This window comes from Pieris napi, chromosome 3, assembly GCF_905475465.1.
Source record: "Pieris napi chromosome 3, ilPieNapi1.2, whole genome shotgun sequence".
Classification (NCBI taxonomy): domain Eukaryota; kingdom Metazoa; phylum Arthropoda; class Insecta; order Lepidoptera; family Pieridae; genus Pieris; species Pieris napi.
In genome coordinates, this window is record NC_062236.1 from 3057012 (window position 1) to 3082219 (window position 25208).

Below are 25208 nucleotides of genomic sequence, written 5' to 3' on the forward strand. Positions count from 1 at the left end.
GTATAACTTCTATCCAGCTTACTAGAAGGAAATTACGAGGTGTGAGTTGCGACCCATCTGCTTCGCTAAGACAAAGTGAATTTTGATGAAATTAGTTCACGAGTTTAATGGACTGAATTCACCCCTCCCTTTGCGTATTTGTCGACATGTACCAAACATTACTACTTGTCTTTGTGTTACGAAAATGAGACACGACCTAGTAGCGAGCTGAAGTTAATGTACTCTTGCTCCGCTTTCATATAAAACTGAAGTTTGAAAAATCTAATTTCCGGAGCGAAATGTGTACTTAAATTCGTCGTCTAGAAAAACTAATTTTCTAGAATTTTTGAATTACTTTATAAATTAATAAATTGTGACCCAAATTGTGTCCATTTTAGTAAAACTTTACCTACGTAATTTGCAAACTTAATTTTGTACTTAATATACCTATAATGAACTTAATGAAAGTCTACGATTTGTTTGTCAAGTCTATTGAGGCTTAATTCATCCACAGAGCACAGTTTTCATTAATTTATCTAGTCTGTGAAAAGGATGGTTATTTTGCACAGTAAATAAATAAAAACTTTTCAACCCTGCAATAAGATCAACGGTTAACTCTCTGAAAAATTTTCTTCATCAATAAAATGAATATGAAAACTGGAAAGAGACAACTTGAAAGTTGTAATTACAGTTATTTATGAGCGGTTTTCATCCCTCCGGCTGAGTGCAAGTTGTGATTTTAATTCATCGAATCCCCCAGGGCTCTTTGCACCTCGCATTAGTTTGCATAAAATATCGCTGGCTATTCATTAAAGCATCCCCAGTTGTTTGAGATTCAAAGGGTAATTTTGTAATGGGCTCCTTTCATTTCATTGTACCCACTAACTAAAGTATCTATTTCAATAAATATTCTATGGTATATTAATAGCCTTTTTGCAACTCGTTACTATTAATACATTCTTTATTATTTTCAGATGATGATTCATCCCACGTTTACGGGGTGATAACGTCTGATGGTTTGTTCGATGGAACCATATGGACTTCTTCTGAAGAATATTACGTGGAGCCGCTTTCTCGGTATAATGTAGATCATCCGACCATGCATAGCGTTATCTACCGACGCTCAGACGTAGAACACCCTCATAGCAATCGAGACGCCACACATTGTGCCTCACATCTTCTACACATAAAAGGAACGATTGGCCAAAGCGGAGAACTATTCAATTTTACAGAAGAGCTTACTCTCACAGACATTCCCTTCACCAACTATTCAGATGACCTTACAACCGAAATCAATAGACGAAAGAAACGATGGCTTCCCGATGACGAAATGCAGGACGATCAGCCAAAGAAAAATCCTGATCTACCTTTAGATTTAGACGTACCATACTCTAGTAACAGTGACCCATTCGACAAATTTAGTACGAGGAAACCGAAGACCAAAATCGATAAGAGTAACTTAATAACTAAAGTGCGACTCGATTCAATAGAAGAATCAAGACCGAAGCCAAAGACTCACGTGGAGGTGATAAAGACTAAAGCAGGAGTAGTTACAGTTAGCAAAGACATCGTGAAGAAAGAGCCGGTTGGGTATACAATATTATCAGCCAATGCAACTGACGATGGAAGGCATGTAAACAAGAGAGCGACAGTTGATCCTAGGAAGACAACATGCCTAGTGTATTTACAAGCGGATCATATGTTTTACCAGCGCTACGGTTCCGAGGAAGCCTGTATCGAAGTGATGACACGCCATGTGCAGAAAGTTAACGCCATATATAAAGTAACAGGTGCGACTAATGCTTATGAACTTTCCTATTTTGTGTGTTGTAAAGACGCTTTCCATGTAGGGCCATGAATTTCCGTGTCATAATGATGTATTTTGTCTATTCGTTTGATATACTGAACTTAATTTGATGGCTTGTTCGTATATATTGTTTTTGTTTCTTATAAAACCTAAATTTGTTAGATTGTGCATTAAGGAAACACATTAACGTGTAACTTAACAGTGTAGTTACGAGTTATTCGTTTGCAAATCTCATTTATTAAAAAATATTATTTAGGGTAGTTCTGTTTCTTACATTAAAATTGAATGAAATTTTGGTTTCTTTTCACAATATTCAATGCCTCACAATTAGTAAACGATTAATTTTAATTTTCAGATTTCAACCAAGACGGAAAGCCAGACAATATAACGTTCATGATAAAAAGGATAAAAGTTCATACTTTAGACGCACTCAAGGATCCCGCATATCGGTTTCCCAATAATTATGGAGTTGAAAAGTACTTGGAACTTTTTTCAGGTACGTTTTGGGATATAATTGGTTTTTCGATTACTCTTTGAATGTAAATTTTTACTTATTAAAATCTGTGAAAACTTTGAGAAGTAGTCTATACTTTCTAGTTCCATTCCAAAGAGTCTATGAAGTAAAATGTATGAATCCTCCTATTTTCATTTAATAGGTTTATATTTTATAATATTTAATTAGTTATAGGTTAATGGAAGATTATAGGTTAATAAATTTTACCTATTTTTAACCTAAACGTATCGACACGTATGATTTCTTTGTTAGGTAAAAAGCCACACGTATAGGTTTTTCCTTACTTCCAAAAAGGTTATAATTATATAATTATCTATTATTTATAGCTACGCTATTAACACCACACATAACAAAAAATATAAAAGAAGAAAGAAAGAATTTATAATCGATATGTGGCCTCAAAAATAGGTGCACAAACATAATGCTTATAATATAATAATGCTTACAAATAATAAATTTACAACGATAAATATTACTAAAGGATTACAACACAAAGGACCTTAAATTTAAAAGCGTAACGAAAAAACCTAAGAAAGTGATTCTGTAATCGGATGGGCGATCCGAAAAAATATCAAGATTATTCGAACTCTGTAGCCGATTGCACTAGCCATTCCTAGCCATAATCAGAATTATTTTAAGGATGTAAAACCATTTTTCGTAAATTAGTTACTGTTAACTTTACAAACAATTCAAAACTTTTTCACAATTCAACGGTTTTCTTAATTACTTGCAAATTTCAAACATTTTTACTATGACGTGTTTAATTTTCCCTTTTCAGAGGAAGATTACGATGCGTTTTGCCTCGCATATATGTTCACATACCGTGACTTTGAAATGGGGACACTCGGGTTAGCCTGGACTGGAGATTTGAAGAATGCCGGGGGTGTTTGTGAAAAAAATGGTGTATGTATGCAATCATTTTCGGTATATAATAATTTTAATTTATTTACATAAGAACATGTTTCCTTCTTGATGTAGCGAGCTGCATTTTAAGAGACGGAGATATCAATTAAACTTTATATGTTCCAATACATTTAAATCACAATTTTTACTAAATTCGGGCAAAATCATTTCCGCTAAAATTTAATTTTCATTTTACATTAGCTTCATGATAAAACTAATTGAAATTAAAAAAGTCAATGAATTATAGCAATTTTGAGCGATTAAAATGTAATTTATGTAAGTATATTTATTTTTATATTTCATTATAATTGTACTGGTGCAGTGTTCCTTGCGTTACAATCCTGGCTGTGTACTAAAAAAATTAAATAAAAATAAACACTTATTCGTACCGAAAAGAAAAAATCGTGTGGAGCCCTATATGAGCCCCAGAAATCGATGACATGTCTTTATTTATTTAAAATTAAAATTTTATGACAACGAATAGTGTTCTTCAACATAAAAGATGTTATTAATTAATAGTTAAAACTTAAGATCTATATTTATTTTTTAAATATACGTGAATAACATACCATTGGAAAGTGAAGCCATATTTACACTCAGGCCGTTCTAACAGTAAGTGCGGCCACTGCTCAAGCCATTGCTCTTGCCATTGTTGCCAGACTTTTGGGTGGTAATATCGTCGACACTCAGGATGCTATTGCTGAAAGAAATATTCCCGGCAGGAGTAATAACAACTGAGTGCAATATGATATAAGGATAGAATACGACGGAGGTATTAATTTTATATTTAATGAAATATTAAACTCTTTTCAGCATTACCGGGGCAGTATGAAGTCGTTAAACACGGGCATCGTGACGTTACTAAATTACGGCAAGCACGTGCCGCCCGCTGTCTCCCACGTGACTCTGGCTCACGAAATTGGACATAATTTTGGATCTCCGGTACGTAGATTTTAACCCTCATATTTCTCTGAAAAACAATTCTTGTATATGCTTCTACACACATGAAAATATTCGTAGGCAATTGAAATCAGTTAAGAGGTTTGTTTTTATTAGCATTGTTAAAATGATTCTGTTGGTATCGCTTCGTAGTTATTTTATTATACATATTTTAATCGAGATTTTCTTTACTTTTGTCGCGGTTTTATTGAATATTAATATTCTTATTTATTATCATTATAAAACATCATTAAAAAAGCCATTATACGGGTTATCAGTTGGTTATATATAGGTGGCAAGAGAACATAATTTATATAGCATCAACAAGATATTTTAGCAATTTAGCTTTGTGAAACATCTGTCAACGCGTTTTTGTTTCCTAAAACACACCAGACACACAATAATATTGTCTAAATGTTTTAAAATTACGTCATATCTCTAATAATTCTTTACAAGTTTAGCGCCTTATCGACTGTAACAACGTGTCCCGAATCCAATCCAATTATTTCCAAGATATCGCTTGTTAGCGTCCATCTATTGTCGCTTCACAATAAACTTCTTTGTTGTTTATTCTTATATTGTACCTGAATGATATAAAGGTATTACTAGCTGAGGTCTACGATTTTATTTGTATATATAACATTTCAATTTGACCCTGCAGTTCCTGAGTTTAAACAAGCTTTTCAGCTTAATATTAGCGTATATTTTTAGTAATCTCAAAATTTTATACCAAATTAATGGGAATATTTCGTATGTCAAACGTTTTAGACATGAGTCAGTTAGCGCCGAGTCTCGACTCTAAACCTCATATTAGTATGCTAATTTCAGCACGATCCAGAGGTCTGTACCCCTTTTGGAGAAGATGGAAACTACATAATGTTCGCACGAGCTACGAGCGGTGATCGCAAGAATAACAATAAGTTTTCTCCGTGTTCTTTAAGAGCTATAGATCCTGTACTCAATAATAAAGCTCGCTCGCCCAAAGGATGCTTCACAGGTAAAAATGTTTATTTGTTAGAAATCAAAACTTTATATTTACGCTTATAGCAATAATTATATTAATTTTATAACAATAAAGTAGACTTTGTTTATTAGCAGAAAATATTTTAATTACAAATTTACCCTCTGTGATGGTTAGTGTACATATAAAATTTCAAATCAGTATTTTTCTTACAAATATATAGATATTTTTAAGTTAATTTTAATGCCGTTGAAAGTAATTTATATACGAGGTTCAAGTAATCAATACGTCATATTTTACAATTTAATAGTTTTTTATAGAACAGGGGGCAAACGGGCAGGAGACTCACCTGATGTTGAGTGATACCGCCATGTTAAGTGCCCATGGACACTCTCAATGCCAGAGGGCTCGCGTTTCGTGCGTTATTTAAAAGTTTGTCTTCTATGTTTATAATAATCCATTAAAAATGCGTGAATTGGAGGCGCTTTGCACAATTTATCGTGAAATATTCTTTATTATATATATGCTAGGATGTTTAAAATTTTTCGGTGACATATAATGGTTAAAATTATTTAATAATTAAATTTATAATAGATTATGTTCAAAGAAAATTGTTCTAGTCAATACGGTGATAACATATTAATTTTATTTCTAGAACCGCAGCCAGCCATCTGCGGTAACGGTGTGGTGGAGGAGGGCGAAGAATGTGATTGTGGCTGGGCATCCGAATGTACGGACGTGTGTTGTCGTCCGCAGGCCGTACGTCCTCACTACAAGCCGTGTACGCTCACGGAACATAGCGTGTGCAGTCCTAGTCAGGTATGAACTTGACCTTATGGTGACCTTGGCTGCACTATAGTTGTTCTTACTTTGGATAGTCTCCTGTGAAACCAAAAACATTCCCTTTAGCGTATTCAGTGTCGTTAATTCGCAGATAATTCTAAGTTCGCTTCTAAATCGAAAACTTTATTTTAACGTAACTGGAGACGCTGATTACGCGTATAGTGATAAACTAAATAACGTATGCTTAAAAATATGTTATATGTGAACATTTTCTTCATCCTAATTTAATATCAATAATATTTTTCTTCGTCTCAAGAAAGAGAAAATCCTCCAACTAATAACTACTAACCTCAAAAAAGGCTTCAGCTATGCTTCTTTATTTTTTCAGGGTCCGTGCTGCACATCTTCATGTACACTCAAATTTGGGGATAAATGTCGCTCTGATAATGGATGCCGAGACGCGGCGCATTGCGACGGGAAGCGCGCTGTTTGCCCCTCGAGCAGACACAAGCCCAACCGGACCAGATGTGACAAGGAACTCGTCTGTTTTATGGGGGTAAGTAACCCACATACACGAAAGAAACATTTTATTTTACATCACATTACTTAACCTTAATTATATCAAAACTTTTGGTTTAAAGATGATAAGCATAACTATATCTATATATCTAAGAGACCAGTAATAAAACTAAATATGTCGTATACAAATGAAAGTATAATTTATTTGTATGCGCCCAATTAATCAAGTCGACATTTCATATTTTGAAAAAAATTCAGCGAAATATTTCCTTATCTGAAATTCACTTTTTTCGTAAAGCTAAAAGAAAATTCATACTAAACTCTGTAGTGAATAAAGGTTATTTGAAAGGTTATGTCATAGATAACAATACTTCGATACACCCATATTATCTACCTATGTAATTTGGATGAATTCTCATTTCATACGGGAAATTCTGTTCCATATATATCTCGCTCTTATTCGCTACACTATGCCCTGATAGCGTTTATATAAAATACTGTGCTATAAACTGTTAAGATACATAATAATTTTATATACCATTACAGGAATGTACTGGTTCCATCTGCCTCGCTTATGGCCTGGAATCATGTCAATGCGTACCTCGTAAAGATGACCCTCGATCAGCCTGTGAGTTGTGTTGTCGCAAAACGGGAGGAGCCTGCCTATCCAGCTTCCATTGGAACACACCGCCGTATGATGTCCCGGATATGTATGCGAAACCGGGAACCCCTTGCAATGATTATAATGGGTGAGTTTTCTATTGTCTCAGAACTATTTTATTGAGTAGTTATTAATATGTATTCTATTATAATTGTATTTTATCTATAACAAGTTAAACTGAGAACGTTTTTTGATGTACTTGCACCTTAGGGGAATTAAAAATATCCAAGATTTTTTTGTTGAAAATAACAAAGTAACAATACTACGAAACAGACAGACCCGGCAAACGTAGTTTTGCCATGTATATTATTTCTAGGTTTTTTTTTTCGTAGAGGGGTGAAAATTAGGGGTTGTATGTATTTTTGTATGATGTATCATATTAAATTTTTTTTTTGTCGTGGATACCCCTTATCACTTAGGGGTTTGAAAGATAGATAGTAGCCGATTCTCAGATTTACTGAATATGCATAAAAAATTGCATAAGAATCGGTCGAGCCGAACGAACATTGGGACACGAGTGGAAATTAAAAATATATGTTTTCATACAGCTACTGTGACGTATTCCAACGTTGCCGTGAAGTAGACCCGTCAGGTCCGTTGGCGACTCTCCGAAAACTCTTATTGTCTGATGAAAGCATTGCCGGCTTCAAACGGTGGGTCCTCCGCCACTGGTACGCCGTTCTGCTCATACTCCTTGCTGTTATTGCTCTCCTGGTAAGTAGCTAATACTATTTTAGCTTAATTATCTGTCGAGGATGACATTAAAAGATCAACCGTGCGATACAAAATAAGACTTCAGCTACACGTCAACCCCCTAGCTTCGGGCCTCTTGGAAACGACAGACAGTGTGTATCGGCTGAAAAGGGCAAAACTTGCCGCAGTCTGACAGTTTACGAATTACGGAGGGAATAAAAAAAATATTGGATTTGCGTTCCCTAATTGCCATTATTTATTATATAATCTGATAAAAGCCATGGGGCTGATTGCAGATGGATTAAAATTATATAAAAAAAAAGCTTAATTATCTTAGTCAGTTATTGTTTTAGAGAGGGAGTCTAAATTATGGAAGTGATTATTAATGTTTTAGTGGAACATTGTCTGAACAATTTTAAAGTATACTTAAGATTCTATTGGGACAGTAACTATTGATTTATTATATTTTTCGTAGCGATGTTGCAGAATTCTAGACTCTGCCATAGAACTTGAAGAGTCAATAAAAGGTATAATTCGTTTAAACGTGGAATTAGCCAGTGGTTTACGCTAAAACAAACAATTGTATGTCAGCTCCTCGTTGTTTACTTCACTAGAGCTAAGAAAATGCTAGAAAATCATTTTCTCATTTACAACTTCGCTACTTCGTATCATGTCTCATCAATAAAATAAACGCTACATAACCCAATGTTAGTATTAGTTAATTTAAATTGGTGACGTTATACATTTGATCAGACCGTAGGCTATTTAAGGTCGGCCTAAAACCGGTATTTATGGTGATCTTAAGATAGTTTTCGTTTATATTAATGCCATTAAAAATCACTAGGTGGCGAGCACCCGGTTTCTGGGGAGGCACGCTAAGAAGATGAAGTCAGTCACAATCATCCACTCATCAACCACAGAAACCGTCCGTCTGCCTGATGCCGGCGACCAGATGATAGTTCATACGGCCGTCAGGTACGTAGATCAAAATTTGATTAGCCTGTGACCCAGTCTTATGGTTAAATGTATATATGTCGCAGCCAACTAACTTAATTAGCCGTTCAATTAACAGGCTAGACGTTTAACTAAACAAAAACAAAACAAATACAGAAATCTGAGGCCGTGACCTAAAAAGGTTGTAACGCCACTGATTATTATTAATATAATTTGTTTCCAAATTTATTATCATCGTAACTATCATATTGAATAATAGTTTGTAACTTAGACTTAATAACTAAATACAAAATTTGTCACTTCGAATAGAACATTTTCGATCGAGTTATAATTTCAGATCCAAACTCCCTCTTAAGAAGAAGGTTGCACTTCGCACTCGAGCATACCGCAGTAAGAAGGAACAGACTAACAAACAAGGAGACAAGGCGTCGCCTGCGCATGCCGCTAAGAACAACAAGAAGAGAGTAAGTTTTTACATAAGATACATAAGTTATTAAACATTCAGAAAGTTTATGTGATGGAGGAACTTTTCTACTCAATGCCTCTTTAAAGCAAATGTGGTCCAATCAAACTCAATACAATCTGAACCGAACTCGAACACACAAAAGGTTTTAAATTTTATCAAAATTCCGGTTAGACCCGGTTCAATATCATGTTTATCGCGACGTCTAAAGTGAAAGCAAAAACGTATATTTTTTTTTAAATCTTTACAGAAACCACCGGCCCAGCCCAAACTTGATGAAGTCAAGGTAGCAAAAGAAGCTACTGCCGTTGTTACAAATGCCGAAGGGAAGTCTCCTAAACATGTTATATTATCGAAACATAAAGGAAAAGTTAAAAAGAGGAAGCTCAAAGTCAAAAAAGAAACCATAGATTACAGCTCGATGCAGAAACATCCTTCTACTCCTATTAAGGATAATGAAGCTTTATCTAAAGTTCAGAAATGGCTGCTCAGCTCCCCCCAACCCACAGTTATCCCTAAGTCGAAATCTATACCTGTCAATTTAACTGAAAGAACGCATCGCCAAATCTCAAAAGGATCCAGGAAAGCGAGGCCTTCAAAAAGTGCAACAAACCTTTTCTCCGGAGAGAAAGCTAGATTACAAGTAGTTTTCAAACCTCCATTTAGATTTAGCGTAAAAATTTGTAAGAGCGATAAAACTAAAGTCGTTCTAGATAAGTCGTCGAAGCCCGAACTAGAGAGGAAACGTCACGATTCCCTTCCTCAGCAGACCTGTCCAGCCGATTCGGGAAAACCAAACCTTATCTCTAAATTGAAATTATCCAATTCAATTAAAAATAGTACAGAACATACAACGAATTCCCAAAACGCAGGCATACAGCAAGAAACCGTTCACGGTTATGAAAATCTCCTACCTCGCAGTGTTAGCGATTGCAAGTTGTTAAAGAAACCGGCCGAAGTCAAAGTACGAAGCGGGCACAAGAAAAGTAATTCGGTTGGTCAGAGACGCGATACGACGGAGAGTAGACAAAACCTAATATCGCAGGAAGATTTTGACAACGCTCACGTTTACGAAAACGTGGTATTGTCGCAGGACGCCTTCGTCCCGAAAAGTTGCAGTATGCCGCGCCGTCAGAACTCCGCTGTCATCTCCAGACAGAGCAGCTACGGCCATCTACCTCGAGCACAGATCCGCCCACATAGACATAGCACCAACAACGTCACGCGATCGCGAAACAACAGCAGCGGCGAACTAGAACACTTTTATAACGTGATCGAGACGTTGCGGCGCGACGCCAACCCTTGCGACACTAACACCAGTAGTTCGTCCGGTAGTACCGCGCGCCCGGGGAAAACGCGTCAGAACAGTCTAGTCGATCCGTCGAAGCTCAAGCGGCAGATGAGTGAGGTCGAGCTGGATAAAAGTAAACTCAGGGGCTTCCAATTAGTGGTGGGAAAGGAGAAGCTGAAGCGTCAGATGAGCGACAACGAGTTAGGTCGGTCGCGGCCTCAGTTGGCCATGCCGATGCCGATGTCGGCGGGCGCAGAGCCACGACCCGCGTTCTGCTTCAAACGCGCCAGCCTCGACTGCGAAGCGTCTCTTCCGGCACGGCAAAAGTCTCGTAGCTCCAAACGGACGTACACGTTTGGGGAACTCAAGAACACCGTCCCGAGTGCCGAACCGTGTCCGTCGCCGGCCGACGGCATTCACATCTCGCCCGAGGAATTTTTGAAAATAATCGATAATTAAAATCCAAGTAGCGGTAAGCCGTGTATATTGTTAGTTCGCGTATATTGCTAATGTAAATATTGTACTTGCTTTTAATGTTAAGGAACGACCCTGCCACTGAAACGGACCATTGTTTCGAATGTCCCATATTCCTTTGAGATATTCTTATACAATTCTAGTTTTTCATAAAGAAAAATAAACATAAGCTTTTAAATTGAATAATTTATCATCTCATCAGATTTTTTGCAAATCAATAGTATATTTGGAGACATTTATTTATTTGTATCATACGTATTTCGTTTGAAATTTGTTTTAGAATTAACAATGGTCGCGTTTCACTGTACGATCTCTATAAATGAATCTCTATTTTTTCTACATAACCTATTGTACAAATTGACTCATACCTATTATAATATGTAAAGTGTTCAGATAACATTATCTCTATAACTATTACAGTGTACGTAAACTTTATTTTACGTATAAATCATTTATTTCTCCTAAAAAACTTGCAAATATGTATCTTACCGCTTTAAATCTTTATATTTATCTAAGAATGTGCTGAGTACAATAATGTATAATACGCCCGATTGCAAAATGATTTTTTCTTTTTAAATCTGTCAATTAAATATGTCAATCCGTTAACAACATAAAATATTTTATAATTACAAATGAATAACTTAGATTCATTAATTGCTATAACGCCAATTATTTAATAGTGAGATAAAATGTACTTGATTAATACAAGGCGATTTCAAGGGACTTGCTCAAAACAATCGTATTTTAAACATCGATTTGAAGACATAATCTGTCTTTTACCACATTCTCGTTGATATACAATTATTTTGAGCAGGAGACCTTTTAAATTAAGCATATAGAAAACTAAGCGCGTAGTAGTAAGTCATAACTTATATTTTTCAATAACGGCGAAATCATAATTTAACTTTATTAAATCCATAAACTATTTTCTCTATTATTGCCAGATGTCTAAAAAGACTTTATTTTTACACTTGTATTAATCAGTACTAACGATATTTAAAGCTTTTTCACAATATTTTTCTATAAATTTTAACAGAAACAAAATTAATACAGCTTTTTGCGTTACAAATATCTGAGATGGAATATTATTTAATTCGTGTATTAGTGGGACAATATTATTTAGTATTTAGACGAGTATTTTGAACTCAATTAGGTAAGGAATTATGAATTGAAATATGCATTTAAGTTATTGTATTCCCGCCTAATTTTAAAAGCTGACGATATGTGATAGTCCTGTTGTATAAAATCCGTTGAGGATACAAGGTATATAGGTCCTTATGTATATGTTCATAGAATGAAGTATGTTTTTTTGGCAAACTTCTTGAATGCTAAACATGCTAAAATGTTACTTATACGCTCTTCTTTAAATTGCAATTTCCCGTGTAAAAATCAAATCAATAAGTTTGCCATGTACCAAAATTAATTTATTTCTGTCTCAGGTATTGAGCAAATGCGTTTAGGATTGACGTGGGATGTCGCGTTTTTCGGCTAATTAATGCGTCTATGAGCTTTGTAATAGGAGAGTAAGGGTAAATTTTAAAAATGATACTCAAAGTATTGAACGTGTTACAAATTTGTATTTTAAAATCGTTTCTTACGGGTACCTACTTAGTACTATACGTTTGAGTAGATTGCTTCATGTTTTATTAGCTCTAAATAACGTGTAAAACTTCTTTGTCCTATGTAAAAATAATGTTATTAGAAGTGCGTATTCCTTATATTTGTTTTCCAGTATTTTTATATATTTTAGTATGTGATTGTTTGTCGTTTTTACGACTGCGATGTGTTTAATGACTTTGTAAATGATATGTACGTAATTGTAATAGAATTGAGTAAAATATTCGATCGTTTATAGGTGACGATACATTTATTCTTATTCTGAACAGATTACATTTTAATTAAAAAATGAATTCGATATTGGTTCAAAGTGCCTTATGAGCAAATTATTACATTCCTACAAACATTCCACGTAATTTTATGGTTTTAAATGACTAAATAGAATTAATTCATATTCCATTAACATTTTCGTAATTATTTCTATTAAATAATGAATTATTGTAAAGCCCCTAATATGCATATAGTATAGTATAGTTATTGTTTCTGTACTTACAATTTAGTCTGTGATAGAATATTTTTCATGATCTTTTTTTTGAATCAACAGTTATTATTTGATTTTGATTTATTATAATTAAATACAAATTTGTAATTAATTCATTTTCTAACATTTACTATTTTTTTCTGTATTTTTAAACGAATAAAATGATCCAATAATATTTTAGTTTATTATTTATATCATCAATTTTAAACGAAATTGTATGAAAAATCGACACTATACAGAATTATTATCATAATTCTTTGTAGCATGGCGAGCATTATCTCGGAATTATTATGATAATAAACCGGCAACGAACAATAGGTATTCTACGAAAACCTTTTTTAATATTCATATAAACCTGGCTGCATGTAAAACATTTTTAAAAATTAGTTTACAAACTTCAGAAGTGTTTTGTTTTATTTTCAATCAAGTGAATGTCATGTCATTTTTGAACAATCATGAATAGTTAATAAAAATATTAATTATGAACAATGGCACCAATACGTTATAGTTTACATTATGAAGATTATTCAGAGCATTTAATGTCGAGATTCGGAAAGCTTTTACAAATGCAATCATTCGTGGATATGACTTTAATGTGCAATTCGCATACTTTGCGCGTACACAAGGCTGTACTTGCTGCAAGCAGTGCTTACTTTCAAGTGAGTAATAGGTATTTTATTAAAAACATGTATAGTAGTTTATCATTTAAATACGTTAATAATTATAGGATGTACTGCAAAAGCAAACTGGAGAACCGTTAATAATATTAAAAATGCGATTTGGAGTTATGAAGTGCTTAGTGGAGTTTATGTATTGTGGCAAAACGCAATGTCCCGAAGAGCATTTAGATGAATTAGTATCGGCTGCACAATTTCTGAAGATAAAGGGACTATCAAAAGTAACCAAAGAGGGTCTCGGTATTACCAATACTAGTAAGATGAAAATGATATATATTTTAATAATTGTTGCTAACTTCGGTTAGGTATATTGGCACATATATATATGTAATCAAATATTTTTTCGAAGGCGAACTACCAGTGTTTACTCCTCCTGTAGTTATCAATGGTCCACCGCAATCTATGACTGACTTGCATGCTCAGGTACATTTAACATTTCATAGTGAGAATGTTCAACATAACTACTAAACGTAATAACACAAAATTTTCTTATAGGACAATCTCGAAACAAAGTCAATAGATCAAGCAGCGACTAACACGTCCCAAAGTATGGACAATCGAAATAGTCAGGTATATATTTATTGAAACATTTCTTTTTCTCATGCATTTATTAATTTTCTTCTTTATTTGTTTCGCACGTAAATACTATTTGAAGCATCAGAAGGAAAGTTATAAGTCGTAGCAAAAAACGAATAAAGGAAAATCAAGGAATATAGATATATATGATTTATTATTTCGTTTATATCCTATCTGATTTCAGGATACAGTAGTTCGGATACCATTTGATATCGAAAATAAAGGAATGAGTTCTGGAGATTTTGACTTAAGGTCCATACGACCACGACGAGGCAGACCAAGCATGAGAGTAAGACTAATTATTACGATTTTCCCAAAGAATAGGATATCGATTTGGCAAGTTTTAATTCAAAAACAGTATTAAATTCAGTTTAGACAAATCAAGCAATGCAAGTATAAAATAAATGAAATGTTGATCAACTAAATCAAGGAGGCGACTATAATAGTAGTTTATGCAACTGTCATATAATAGAGGGTATTAAAACAGCCGCAGGCGAGTTTCAAAATAAGCTTACACGAGTGTTTTAATACCTAATTATATGCTGTTGCATATACTAGATACTTTATATTTTAATCTCATGGCTAAAATACAATATGAAAGAAACAAAAGTCTGTTATTGGCCTATTGGCTCGGAACCAGCGCTCACCACAGATAATGTGTACTTAAATTGAATTGAAACCTCCTTGATTGGGACATTGTAAATAATTAAAAATTGTTTTAAAGCATTGTTTTTTGTTAGGAGAATAATGCTTCAATTAGATTTTTTAATTTTATTAAAGATGTATGTAAATAAAATATGCCTGTCTGTATTTCATTTCATAATTAGAATATTACCGAATGAAATTATATAATATATTTTTCAGTCTGGCCCGTGGGATAGTACTGGATTGATAGGCCGAGCTGCAGAACGAGCCTTAATGCGAAGAGAACAGGACTCGCGTAAAGCCATACACCACTTAAAGAATTTGCAGTCTCGACAAATGCAGGTTATAAAACTTTATCTTCAACGTAAATTCTTAGCCGAACAAATGGAATTGTTACAAAAATAGTAAAAAATATGAAAATGTGCTTCCCGATACGGCATGCAGTGTTAATAATTTTGTTTCTTTATAGGACTATATGGATAGAACGTTGACGCAAGCAGTTAGCAGTATTTGTGAACCTGAATCTTCCACGCATAGTTATATGAACATAGACAGCGATCTCATGTATATGGACCAAACAGTATCATCCAATATGTTGGACCCACCCATTTCCTTTACGAAGGACTCTTCAGTTAACGAAACGTCCAAATCATCTGACTCTGGTACGGCTATGACTCAATACGTTAATGCTTTAAAAAGTGCTGGCCTCCCAACAGATCTGCCAATTTTATTTGAGTCAAGCGACGGCTCATACATCAATGTCAACGAACAAGTTCTTCTCGATATGGTTCAGAGCAACGAAATAAAATACGAAGTAATCGAACAGCCTGATATTATTGAAAAGGTTTCTGATCCAAGTGAAATTAAAAGTATCGATGATCTATCCAAGTCTATAGAACGAGGAGAAATACTAATGGGATCCAACAATTACACATCCAGGAACTCCTTTGAGAAAGATAACATTGCACATCAAGATGCGATAACAACTTTAAATTCTATACTTCCTGATAGCTTAGAATCATTTAACGAAAATCAAAACTACGTTGTGTTAGGTAGTGGACTACAAAATAGCAATACGATGGATCCTGAAAGTACAAACGATTTTACTTGCATTGAAAGTGACATGCAATTTTTTACCAAATCTATGAGTGATGACGTTAAAAATTATTACCAACAGCAACAACTAAATGATCCAAGAGATACACTTTGTCCTGTTACTAATTCACTTGATTCTAGTTTTAGCATGTCTTTATTAGATACAAAAAATACATCATTGGGAGAAGGAATATCCCAACAATATAATCCTCTTAATCCAGAAAGAAATGACGACTGTTATGACTTTAGTATGCAGTTATCCCAATCCTCACATTTTAAAGAAGAAATTGATTGTTTAATCTCACCACCAAAGCCGGTGGATAGCGATAGGTTTGATGGAACAAGCGTCAACAGAGTTCAAGAACAAGATGAAATCATGAAAGATTTAATGGACTTGGAAAGCAATATTAGGAACATTCAGGATGATTCTGATAATATACTGGCTAAGCACAAAGAACAAGATAGTAGTGTTAACTTCGAAAACATTAATCACGTATTTAATGGTGAATCTACAACAAATGGAGATATTAGGAAAACTGACATAAACGATAGCTTTTCACCTACAATCCCGCATGATTTAGATTGGGATAAAGAAAATTTAGCACCGGTCACTGCAGAAACTAAATCGAATGTAGATTTCTCTGATGTTTTGAAGACAAGTGAATGGACTGGTTGCGAAGAACATGATAATGATAACGATACTAACAAAGCGTTGGGAGGCGACTTCGGTACTCTTCAAGAGGATATCCCTTTTGCAGTGGGGTTATTGCCACTAAAAACACAATCGCAGACCATCGAAGACAGTAAATTGTGTAAAAGAAAACTTAGCGATGATGACTTATGTAACGTAGATGCAAAGTGCCTTAAACGTAAAGTTAAACATAAGATTACTTAATCATTAAAAACCATAAGATATGTGCAATAATAAAATTCATGAAAACCTAAAGAAAACTTTCTATTTCCTAAATGAAGTCATTTAAAATAGTAAAAGTCAGACATTTCATTTAAAAGATTTTATTAAAAATAAATGATCTTACATATTTAACAATGTTAAGGCAGTATTTTCACTAGGCCTTAAAATTGATACTTAAAAGCATAGAAGTATTAACTGTCATGAACATCACAAATAACTAGTACATTTCAAAGAGCTGTTGTATGTAAAAAATGTTTAAATTCATTGGTTAATTGGCGCTGCCATTGATTTTGTACTGTGCATAAATTTAATACATACTGTACATAATAGTCTTTACATTACTTATCTAAATATTAAAAAATGGCTCGGATTCACATTGAATACAAATTATACGTATGAGATTGCTTCATTGTTAATACAAACTAAATATATCTACAGACGTTATTGTCTAGTTACAATTATAAGCATAAAAATAACAAAACAGTATATAAATATGAGTAAAAATTTAAAATTAAGTGATGTAAAATAATAAACCGTAAAACAAAATGGCCGGACATGATATCACCATACAAAATGAATTATTACATTTATACAAGTGTAAAAGTATAAAAAATATATTGAAAAAGCTGCTATGATAGTCACTAACCTAGACATTACGTTAACTCTAAATATTAAAAATATATAAACATTGTTGTCTTTGTTGAGTTGTTTCAAATATTGCGAAACTGGTTTTAGCATAAATCTTTTTTGTCCCTAAACTAACATTAATAGTTAACTGGATGTAAAATTCAAAATAACAAAAATTTTATTCTGGGAATGTGTAAATTTGCCTGCCCATCCAAATTTCCGTGTAGGCGTGATATTTCTGAGATTCATATTATAATATAGAGAGTTATTAGAATTAGAATGGATTTAAGAGGAGTGTGTATGTTTCCTGTTCCTCTTACGTAATAGCCGTATGCGTCACTGTGGTAATCGCCCATTTGGAATGTTATAGCCGGGGAAGACATTCTTCCATCACCTCCATTGGAATACGCCAGCACTCGAAGGTTATAAGTTTTTCCTGGAGTAAGGCCAGTGACATAAGCTTCTAATTTGTGATCCACTGGTATTAAGGTGTCGTTAGCTACACTCATGTCTTGATCGCTCTCCCAAACTCGTACCTGGAATTATTCGTATACGTTATTCGTATAGGTTTTTACAAGACTATGTACTTAGTTATAAGCGTATAGGTTTAATTTACGTTAACTAACCTTATACCCTAGAAGAGGTTCTTCTTCAGACGTGGGTTGTACGTATCTCCATACAACACGAACAGTGCTCGGGTTTACAGCCCAAACGTTGACAGAGGCTGGAGGCTTCTGGGGAGCCTTTCTGTATGTTCTCTCTAAGTATCGCTCACTTTCTGGCCCTTCACCCGCCGAATTGAATGCCATCACCTGTAATTTATAAATAAATACCATATACCGCTTTCGATGACAAGATTATTCGAACGTAACATGAAACATTAATTTATTACATTGATTTAGCTGGTAAAATTTATCAATTTTAATGGCATTTCGATCGATTTTAATAAAACATTGAATACATTGTGTATTAGTACAATTTTTACAATTATATAAGGTTTTAATATTATATTCTCACGATATATATATACTGAACCTACCTGTATAGACTGAACCTAATCGTGGAAAGACGAAGTGCCGGATAAACTACTAAAACAAAAACAAAAAAGAAGCGAAGAGTTTTATTACCACTTCTTCTCTTCCGTTCTACACCCTTGATTTGAGAACTGGCAGTAAATGTAAAATTAGAAGCATTTAATGCATATTTCTTTTTTGACGTTCATAAGTGTACATTGTGTTACCTATATGAATAAATGATTTTTGACTTTGACTGATATCGGTAAAGATGCACTAAACACATCTCTAATTAAATTCACATTACCATATATTAATAAAATATTACCTTTACGAAGTAGTAAGTGTCAGGTTGCAAGCCCACAATAAGAGCCCAGTTACGTGTCGTCCTTGATAGGTAATAGATACATTCTTCCTCTTTGTTCTCCTGCTTCCAGTACTTCAGACGATGTCCGATCAACTTGCCTCGAAGTCTGTCTCGGGATTGATCAATCGGGTTCCATGTTACATTAAGAGCGGTGGAGTTGAACGAATGTGATTTTACGAATTGCGGCGCAACTTGTGGCATATCTTCTGCAGAGTATATGGTAACTATCTCACTCTCTGGTCCAGAACCTAGATCGTTGAATGACTGTAATTTTACATTATAAGGCGTAAAGAAATAATCCAAAGAGATATGGACTATATGCATTCCAATATTTCCAAATTCCTTAAGCAGTAGCGATTGAAATTCAACCTCGGAACCATTTCGCCTCCAAAATATTTTATAGTGAATTCCAGGTCCATTTTGCAGAGCTGGGAGTAGCGGAGTCCAAGTAATTGTAAGATCCCCAATTTTACCCCCGCCGCCTCCAATATTCATTGGAGCTTGGTAGGGTTTATCAGCTTGCGTCGAAAATTGAGGGCTTGGCGAAGATGGCTCACCAATACCTAAACTGTTTACAGCTTGCACTCTAAATTCATACACGGACCAAGGTAGCAATGTTGTTGATATAACTGCTCGTTTTCGTCCATTATACCTATCAATCTCCATGACGTTCACAACATTATCATTGATCGCATACCAAGAAGAGTTCCATTGTGTGCGACCAGTGATAACGTAGCTTGTAATTGGACGACCGTTTGGATTACTGTCTGTCCATTCTAAAGTCACAGAAGACCGTTGAATGTTCAACACTTGCAATCCCCCGGCAGGACCGGGCGGACCTTCTATGCGTAATTGCATACGCGATGATATCCGTCCAATCGCAGATTTAACGACACATTCATATTCGCCAACGTCAGATAGGCTGACGTCATATATAGTCATTTCGCCACCATCTATTTTAATTCGTTTATCTGCATAGATATCTGAAGCTTGCTTCATACGAATGGCGTTATGGTTCCAGAGATATGCTGTGTCTAACAAGGGATCAATATCTGCACTGCAATGTAAGAATACAGTTTTACCAACTTCTGTAGTTATTCTAGGTGGTAATTTCTCAATAAATCGTGGGGCTCTCAAAACAATGAGGCGTCCGCGACTTTCATCTGATCCATATTGATTTTTCGCTACACATGTATAAACACCTTCGTCATCTCTTGAAAGTTGTCTTATTATGAGATTCCCAGTTTCAGTTATAAATCTTTTCCCTCCAGCACCTATGACGATGTTATCTTTTTTCCATGTGAATGTTGGTTTAGGAGCTGCTTCCGGGTAACATTTCAAGGTAACATTGCCTCCTTCAGATCCGTATGTCTCACTCTCTAAAGGTCGTTTCTTAAAAGATGGCTTTAAAGACAAAACTCGTAATTGTCCTGATGAAAACCGGGCTTTCAGTTGATTCTTTGCTTCACATTGATACATACCAGGATCTCTACTTGGATCCAAATATTTGATGATCAAAACATTGTCTTGTATTATATACCTATCCTTATCTTGTAATTCTAATGCATCTGTTGACAGTTTCTCTCCATTTCTCCACCAAGTATAATTCACATCTGGAATACCAAATGCTTCACAATTCCAATGCAGATCACCTTTGTTATCCATATGTTTATCAGCAAGGGGTATTGTGAAATTTGGTTCTGCTTGTACTTTTAAAAATACATTGTTTAGTATATGAGCTCTATCATTACGCACATCACAAATGTATTCACCTTCATCCTCAACAGCTACTTTAGGTATTGTTAATACCCTATCAAAATTACTCAAATATGCCTTTTTGGGCATAGGCCCATTTTTTCTGGTCCAATTGTAAGATGGCACTGGATAACCAAATGATACACATTCTAATCTCACTTCTTGGCCTACTACAGGTGCTTCAGGAAATACTTTAGGAAAATTATTTGGAAATTTTAATTGCTGGTAATCAGAATGAGGATAAACAAGGAGTTGAAAGAATGGACCATTTCTGCCTGCATCTGACACTTTACTCATAACATTACAGCTGTAGTTCCCTCTATCAATAGTTTCTAATGCAGAAAAATAAAGTCCACCATCATATGACACAAAAACTCTTCTATCTTCCTCTACAAGGTTAGGAAAGTAATTCCTAGCCCATAAGAAATTAACTGATGGGTAATAAGATGGGGGATCACAATACATAACTTTTCCCCAATATTGTTTACCACTCTCCACTGATCTTTTTTGGTTAAACTCTCGTATAAACCCAAAAGACAATCTCACCGATTCAGATCTTATTGTACCAAATTTATTTGTTGCTGTACAATGATACTTGGCGTTATCTTTGTCAGCATCTGGATTGTAAATTATGATTGATCCTCCACTCAGGATAAATCTTGAGTCAGAAAGTGGATCTATTTCAGTAAAAATTGGGCTGTCCACCTGATAGTCTTCTCTAAACCACCTATAAGAGGGTGAAGGGTACCCTCCAGCAATACATGACAACTGTACATGGTGGTTACGAAGTGGATCATAAATGGTATCTTCTGGCTCTTGAATAAAATATGGTCCTCTTGGAATTCTTTCTGGGTCAAATGTGTCTAATCCATAAGTAAAAGATCTTTTCTCTTCAATTAAATAATGCAAGCGCTGAGTTTGTCCTTCACAAATAAAGTGGAAATACTGAGTACCTTCTACAGGGGCTAAACCCCACCTTCCATCTTCTTGGGAAAATCGATATACTAAATAGTCTCTAGGCAATAAATTATAGCTCATATAAGTCAACTTGCGATCTTCAAAAAATGCATTATCCAAACCAGACAATTGGGATCCATCACCATCATTTGCCCAATAGCCTGGTGATTGCTGATGAGCACCCACGTACCAAGAGCCACGTTGTGGATCTATACGCATAAGTGTAGTGATTATAAAGCCATGTTCTTCAGGGCTATTCACAGACACTAAGTCTGCTTCAAAAGCTTGGCATATTTTTCGACCTTCATTACGCGGCCTATTCGGAGATTTTGTAAATCGGTAACACGACTCTCTATAACGAATCCAATTAGGGGGACACTTATATCGCTCTTCGTAATCTAAGCCCGCGTAATATGAAGCCGTGTTTTGAGGATCTACTTCATTATCGCCATCTCCGTAGGTGTCCGAATTGCCACTGTCATGATAAAATGAACTCTGGAACGTGTGTTCATTCGCATTAACAGGAAAACTGCCATAGGGAACCTGTATAGGTGGACGATATGAAGTTCCGTTCTGATATGTGTCTGGTTGATATGGTTTCTGAAAATTGGGATTATAAGGAGGCTCTAAGCCTTGACACGACACATAAACCACTAGAAACAATAACCGTTTCATGTTAAAGTTTTGTTTATCACTATATAAAATGCATGACAATCACCGCACAAGAAAACATTCAGTCTATATGCTTATACAAAAGTTATTTCTAAAATGTCGGTTTAAACGTTTATCTTATATTTCTAAATAAAATTTTTATTAATGAAACCGACTCACAAACCACAAACATCACATTCGTTATTCGATGCCCCGCCCAGTGTTGCCATCCAACTTACCAACGTAGTTTAAAACTAAACATACTTAACGGCGATGAAAATATGGCAAAAAATATGCTAAGCTTTACAGTTAAATAATTTGTGATTATAAAAAAGTTGAATACTACAAACCATACCATTATTAGCATCTACTAACCCATAAAACTTTTATATGAGTAGCAAGCGGTGTCGGTATTTAGTCTGACGTAATAAAACACAGATATATAACAACCATCATAATTTTATTATAGTTTTTATCTGGTAATGAAAGTTAAATATTGAAAATGAGAATAGTTTAATATGTAACAATTAACATAAAATTATGCTAAATTGGCAACATTGGCACCGCCTTGGTTAACCAAAAAAAAGTATATAAGAGTCAAAGAGTGGTAAACATAGCACTATTGTTGTCAATTTATTACCTATTAATCTAGAAAGTTTTAGGTATAGCCTTATTATTATTAAAGGTATATTCTTTCATTATTTTCTACACCATAGACTATATGATGACAGATAAATTATTGGAGTATCAAAAAGCATGAAACGAAATAAATACAAAAAAATTGAATTGAAATATTAAATACCCAACCTTTTTATTTCAACAGCCTTCAAAAACCCAGTAGGTAGAGGTTTACACTATTTCAATATGCAATTTTAAATGTATATGTTCAAGAGTAGGCCCTCTGCCTATCGACATATTAATTGCGTCCTTAGGACGTGTATAATGCTTTTTGGTGGATACTGGAATCTGGATACAGATAAAGATGTATCGCGGGAAAAAATATTTTTATGGGATTAATATCGTTAAATAGTATTGCCATAGCAGCAATTTCCGTTTCAGTCTCAACTCTCAACATACCGCTAGGCACTAGCCCCTAAAACCCAACTTGAAATAATTTGATTTAAATAGATTCTCATGTACACCCTAGGAAATAAAATAAGTCAGTCATATTTATGATATTAAATTGCTAGAATAAGGTAAAATAAGACAAATGCAAATTAAGATTATTTAGTTTTTATTTTTTTATTGTTTACCAACAAGAAATATTGTGTCATTAATCATTATAATACTTACAGCATAGAGTATCGCTAAAACTGACAGTAATTACACAAACTACACGAGTGTTTTGTATACCATTGTATAAAACATCAATTACAAAGTAAGTTTATCAACAATCCGCGCATTCTCTTATAATATCATCACAGTTAAATCGTGTACTTCTTAGTTTTCCTTTCCATATATTAGGGCGGAATATTATGTATGGTTTTAACATTACTATGGAACATCCAACTACATACAAAATTTAAAAGTTAAACAAAGTAACCAGAAATATATTAATACTCTCTGGAACATCAAACACAAGTAGCATTGAACAATATTGCCAATATGTTATTAACACCCTTGAGCATGTGAAAATGTATCGATAAATAACGTTATTCAAGCTTTATTGTTGGTAATTTTTATTCATTTAAAATAATTTAAAAAATAATTTGTTATCTTATGTACAACATATTTTCGATATGCATAACTATTTTGATAATTCTTATATTATTGGACCATATTTAACATAAGTAATGACAACTAATAAATATCAAATAGGAAAACATAACAACGAACAAAAATTTAGCACGAAGGAATAACTAAAACATTAAAATAACTGTTTTAAGTGAATAGCCAAGTGACATTAAACAAAAATACTTAACAATGTGATGATATCGAAAAATTTGCAATATAACTAATATGAATTGATTTTTTAATTTGTTCAAATCTTTGTCCATGTGAATTCTTCTCCGTAATCAGTAAAAACTATAAATTGATCTATTTAAACGTAAAACGCGTTGACTTATTGCACAATCTACTCTTAAATGATTCTTAGTTTAAATTTAGTTTCTGGTAACTTTTTTATCTACTAAATAATTAATATCTATCATTCTCACATATTTATCTACTGATTAAACTAGCTTTTACCATACACCAACATTAAATAGCACCCATTAAAATATCATACTGTTAAAGCGACATTTATTATTTACAACTGCGTATTTATTTACATTATTTACAAAGATACATAAAAATATTTTACACCAAAAATTTTAAATAGTGGCTGCCTTCCAATCTCGAATTTGTTCATAAATAAATTATTGTTTTAAATTGACAATAACTAGGAAACTAACACAGATATTATACCTACTATGTGCTAGTTCAAACATGGTCATAGGGCATAGATCATATTAAAACAGAAAAGAATCCCGCTATTAGTGTAAAATTTTTGACATAACAATGTGACGGTTATGTATCGTTACAAGTTATACGTCAGAGCGGTGCTCTTTCAATTTATGTTTATTGTCAGCTGACAAGTATAGTCTCAATTTTCAAAAGTTGCCTCAGTTTATCTGTAACCCGTATTAATGCGACCTTTGAAGCCCGTATGTTGACTTTTTCGCCAGCACAAAGAAGTTGGTGACACTGGGCTCTCTCTAAAAACTCTTGTGTTCTTATCTCGCGGAGTAGCTCCTTTGGTGAACCTGACCCGCAATGTATCTGTTTCAGTAATGACTCCTTTGATTTTATCTGTAAAAAAATGTTACTCATTATTTTTAAGGCACAAATTTTTCCTGTGTATAATTTACTTGACTTATAATAAACATTGTCCAATGTTTTCATCAATCCAGTT

General features: G+C 34.1%; 4 protein-coding genes across 9 annotated transcripts in view; 2 read left to right on the plus strand and 2 right to left on the minus strand.

Moving 5' to 3' along the window:
* Nucleotides 1-13139, plus strand: part of LOC125063227 (disintegrin and metalloproteinase domain-containing protein 10) — a 124297-nt gene extending 111158 nt beyond the window's left edge. Inside the window, exons 4-15 of one of the 4 annotated variants that reach the window (XM_047669557.1) lie at nt 954-1769; nt 2142-2282; nt 3079-3203; nt 4017-4145; nt 4971-5139; nt 5759-5922; nt 6275-6442; nt 6952-7154; nt 7615-7780; nt 8235-8286; nt 8604-8734; nt 9051-9177. In XM_047669557.1, the coding sequence (XP_047525513.1) occupies nt 954-1769; nt 2142-2282; nt 3079-3203; nt 4017-4145; nt 4971-5139; nt 5759-5922; nt 6275-6442; nt 6952-7154; nt 7615-7780; nt 8235-8286; nt 8604-8638 (2168 nt within the window). In that variant the 3' untranslated portion in view covers nt 8639-8734; nt 9051-9177. Of the gene's footprint in view, nt 1-953; nt 1770-2141; nt 2283-3071; nt 3204-4016; nt 4146-4956; nt 5140-5758; nt 5923-6274; nt 6443-6951; nt 7155-7614; nt 7781-8234; nt 8287-8603; nt 8735-9050; nt 9178-9426 lie in introns of those variants that run through there. The other 3 variants (XM_047669554.1, XM_047669555.1, XM_047669556.1) reach the window with 3 other exon arrangements.
* Nucleotides 13140-13466: 327 nt separating this feature from the next.
* Nucleotides 13467-16977, plus strand: LOC125063144. The gene is made up of 7 exons (XM_047669393.1): nt 13467-13698; nt 13767-13971; nt 14066-14139; nt 14212-14286; nt 14477-14581; nt 15157-15279; nt 15407-16977. Exons 1-7 carry the CDS (start codon nt 13528-13530, stop codon nt 16925-16927), a joined length of 2274 nt encoding a protein of 757 aa, XP_047525349.1. The 5' UTR covers nt 13467-13527; the 3' UTR covers nt 16928-16977.
* Nucleotides 16978-17030: 53 nt separating this feature from the next.
* Nucleotides 17031-22541, minus strand: LOC125063143 (contactin). Its single transcript, XM_047669392.1, has 3 exons — nt 18914-22541; nt 18199-18384; nt 17031-18108 (listed from the first exon to the last, which is right to left on the minus strand). Exons 1-3 carry the CDS (start codon nt 22337-22339, stop codon nt 17818-17820), a joined length of 3903 nt encoding a protein of 1300 aa, XP_047525348.1. The 5' UTR covers nt 22340-22541; the 3' UTR covers nt 17031-17817.
* Nucleotides 22542-23532: 991 nt separating this feature from the next.
* The window catches only part of LOC125063128 (microtubule-associated protein futsch), a 40033-nt gene continuing 38357 nt past the window's right edge, over nt 23533-25208 (minus strand). For all 3 annotated transcript variants that reach the window (XM_047669356.1, XM_047669357.1, XM_047669358.1), the window contains one exon: nt 23533-25105. In XM_047669356.1, the coding sequence (XP_047525312.1) occupies nt 24881-25105 (225 nt within the window). In that variant the 3' untranslated portion in view covers nt 23533-24880. The remainder of the gene's footprint in view (nt 25106-25208) is intronic.